This window comes from Fonticula alba, assembly GCF_000388065.1.
Source record: "Fonticula alba strain ATCC 38817 unplaced genomic scaffold supercont2.3, whole genome shotgun sequence".
In the NCBI taxonomy this organism is placed as follows: Eukaryota; order Rotosphaerida; family Fonticulaceae; genus Fonticula; species Fonticula alba.
This window is the reverse complement of record NW_009242973.1, coordinates 3,180,748-3,183,383: the sequence shown is the minus strand read 5'-3', so window position 1 is coordinate 3,183,383 and position 2,636 is coordinate 3,180,748. Positions and strand designations below refer to the sequence as shown.

General features: G+C 63.0%; 2 protein-coding genes across 2 annotated transcripts in view; both read left to right on the top strand.

The window, feature by feature from the left end:
• The window catches only part of H696_02454 (hypothetical protein), a 7,095-nt gene extending 5,384 nt beyond the window's left edge, over positions 1 to 1,711 (top strand). The window contains exons 8-11 of the mRNA XM_009496358.1: positions 210 to 314; positions 451 to 616; positions 728 to 978; positions 1,195 to 1,711. Of these exons, the coding sequence (XP_009494633.1) occupies positions 210 to 314; positions 451 to 616; positions 728 to 978; positions 1,195 to 1,500 (828 nt within the window). The 3' untranslated portion in view covers positions 1,501 to 1,711. The remainder of the gene's footprint in view (positions 1 to 209; positions 315 to 450; positions 617 to 727; positions 979 to 1,194) is intronic.
• Positions 1,712 to 2,359: 648 nt separating this feature from the next.
• The window catches only part of H696_02453 (hypothetical protein), a 1,437-nt gene continuing 1,160 nt past the window's right edge, over positions 2,360 to 2,636 (top strand). The window contains exon 1 of the mRNA XM_009496357.1: positions 2,360 to 2,610. Within this exon, the coding sequence (XP_009494632.1) occupies positions 2,489 to 2,610 (122 nt within the window). The 5' untranslated portion in view covers positions 2,360 to 2,488. The remainder of the gene's footprint in view (positions 2,611 to 2,636) is intronic.

Sequence of the window (2,636 nt, the reverse complement as noted above, 5' to 3'; positions counted from 1 at the left end):
TCTCTCTCTCTCTCTCTCTCTCTCTTTCTCTCTCTCTCTCCCACGGCCAGGCAAAGCGGCCCGGGGCACTTACATGCTCCCCTCACTTTGGCTGGCCACAACTCCTCTCGCCTGCCTCTCCTTTTGCTGCCCGGTCACTGACACCCCGGGATTGCGTTGCCATGCCGAAAAAAAAAACAAAAACAAAAACAACCCACCCTCCTCCCCAGCCCGGCTTCCGTGTGAGCGCCACCGGTGTCGTGCTGGAGCTGGACAAGGCGTTCACCATCATCAAGAAGCTCAAGCTGACTGGTGAGCCCTACGAGATTTTCAAGGTGCGCGCTTTGTCTGCATGCTCCGCCTCCCTCACAGCGCACCATGCGCCCCCTCGTCGTGCCGAAAGGCATGCTGACATGGCAAACATGCGCGCACGCGCCCCTCTCCCCTCATGCCCGCACGAACGCCATCCAGAACACCGCCTTCATTCGTGGCATGTTCAACTCTTCGCTGGAGGTGGCTCGCTTTGAGGGTGCCAAGATCCGCACCGTCTCCGGCATCCGAGGCCACATCAAGAAGGCCCTTCTGAAGCCGGAAGGCTGCTTCCGAGCGACCTTCGAGGACCGCGTTCTGCGCAGTGGTACGTCGCCTGCCGGCCTTGGGTCTGCTCTCCTTCCGTCTCTTTCTGTCCCTCCCTCGGCTGCCTCTCCAGTTCCCCCTCGCCCGCTAATCCCACGGCTCCCTTCGTCAGACATTGTCTTCCTTCGCGCCTGGGTGCCGGTCGAGGCCAAGAACGCCTACTTCCCCATCACCAACCTCCTCCAGAAGGACAAGGCCAAGTGGGAGGGTATGCGTACGGTGTCCATGCTCCGGCGCGAGCGCAATCTCCAGGCCCCGAAGCTGGCCCAGTCGAAGTACGAGAAGGTCGAGCGCCAGAAGCGTGTCTTCGCTCCCCTGCGTGTGCCGGCGTCGCTGCAGGCGTCGCTGCCCTTCTCGGCCAAGGTATGCTCCATCTTTCGTGTTTCTCTTCCCATGCTCGCTCTTGGACCCCCCCCCCCCGTTTTTGCCCCTTCCCCACACCGCTCTGGCAATCAGGGCGACGAGAGCAGCACGCGTGTTGTCATGTGCCTTCGCGCTGGTCTGCCTTTTTTTTTCCCCCTTCGCACCCTATCCTCGCAGTGGTCTCTAACTCGCGCCCTCTCCCTCTCTCCCTCCCAGCCCAAGGACATGGCCCGGCAGACGTCCGCCTCGGCAGAGACCCGTCGGGCGGTCATCATGACGGCCGATGAGCGCAAGGCCCACCATTTGATCCAGCAGATTGCCACCCTGAAGAACGAGAAGCTGGCCATCCGCCAGGAGCAGCGCGAGCGTCGTAACGCCGAGCGCCGCAAGAAGATGGATAAGGAGGAGGCCGAGCGCCTGTCCAAGCAAAAGAACACCCGGAAGCGCTTCTTCTCGAAAGAGCAGATGAAGAGTGGTGACTCGAAGGCCAAGCGCCGGAAGTCCGGCGGCGGCGACGACTAAGACGCAGCCGCCCGCCCAGCAGCGCCAGTGGTGAGCCCAGATCTGTCCATTCCTCCCGCCCTCCTTGAACGTCGCGTGCTTCGGCCTCCCGTTCCCTTGCTGCCGTATCTTGCACGGTCCCCCCCCCCCTCCGGACACACACATCCTCTCTGCTGTGCAACACATAGATCCCTATTAGAGTGTGTGCGCCTCTTTCTCTCTCTCTCTCTCTCTCTCTCCTCTCTCTCGGCGGCCCGGCTGTCTTCTCCACCTGCACGGCTTTGAGGCCCTCTCATGTATTCCAGCCACTCCGGACTGCCCCCCCCCCCGCCCCCCAGACATTGTTGCACATTGAAAATATACCCACCAATATGATCTACATTCTGGGATCGGAGTACGCTTCTGGTTTATTGCGCAGGGCGTCGGCGGCCATGGGAACTCCCACCGAATGAGCCGCGCATCTCAAGGGCCGATTATCGGTGCCGGCCTTCGTGGCCGGCACTCAGAGAGAGGGAGAAGGACCCCGAGCCGGCCGGCCGGGGGGCGTGGGACTGGCATGTGCTCCGTGAAAGAGGAACACACGCGCGCGCTTGGTACCCCGGCTCCCGTCGGGGCCTGCCCCCCTCCTCACCATCGTCAGCAGCATGGCCCGGAGAGGGGCAGGGGTCATGCAAAAGGGGAACTCTAGAAGGAGGGCTTCGGCATGTCCACAGAAACCGATCATCCTCCTTCCCCCCCCCCCCCTGCCGCTCGCCTCATCTCTTTCTGCCCTTTCCCCTGCCACATGCTCCGCAACCCACTCCCCCCCGCCCCCCCCCCCCCCCCCCCCCCCCCGCCCCCCCCTCCCCCACACCCCCCCACCCATCCCACCCGCCCCCCCCCCCCCCCCCCCTCCACAGCGCGCCCTGCCCCTCTATCACATATCCCCACTGTTCAGCTTTCCGCCGCGTTCTCCCCGCTCCGGATATCGCATCCCCCTCTCCTCGCTCTTCCTGAAGAATCCGCAACCATGTTCACCCCGATGAACCAGATCCGCCTGACCAATGTGTCCATTGTCCGCCTGCGTAAGGGTGGCATCCGCTTTGAGATCGCCTGCTACAAGAACAAGGTGATGGAGTGGCGTAACCGTGTGTGCGTGTCAGCCTGTCCTGTCCATG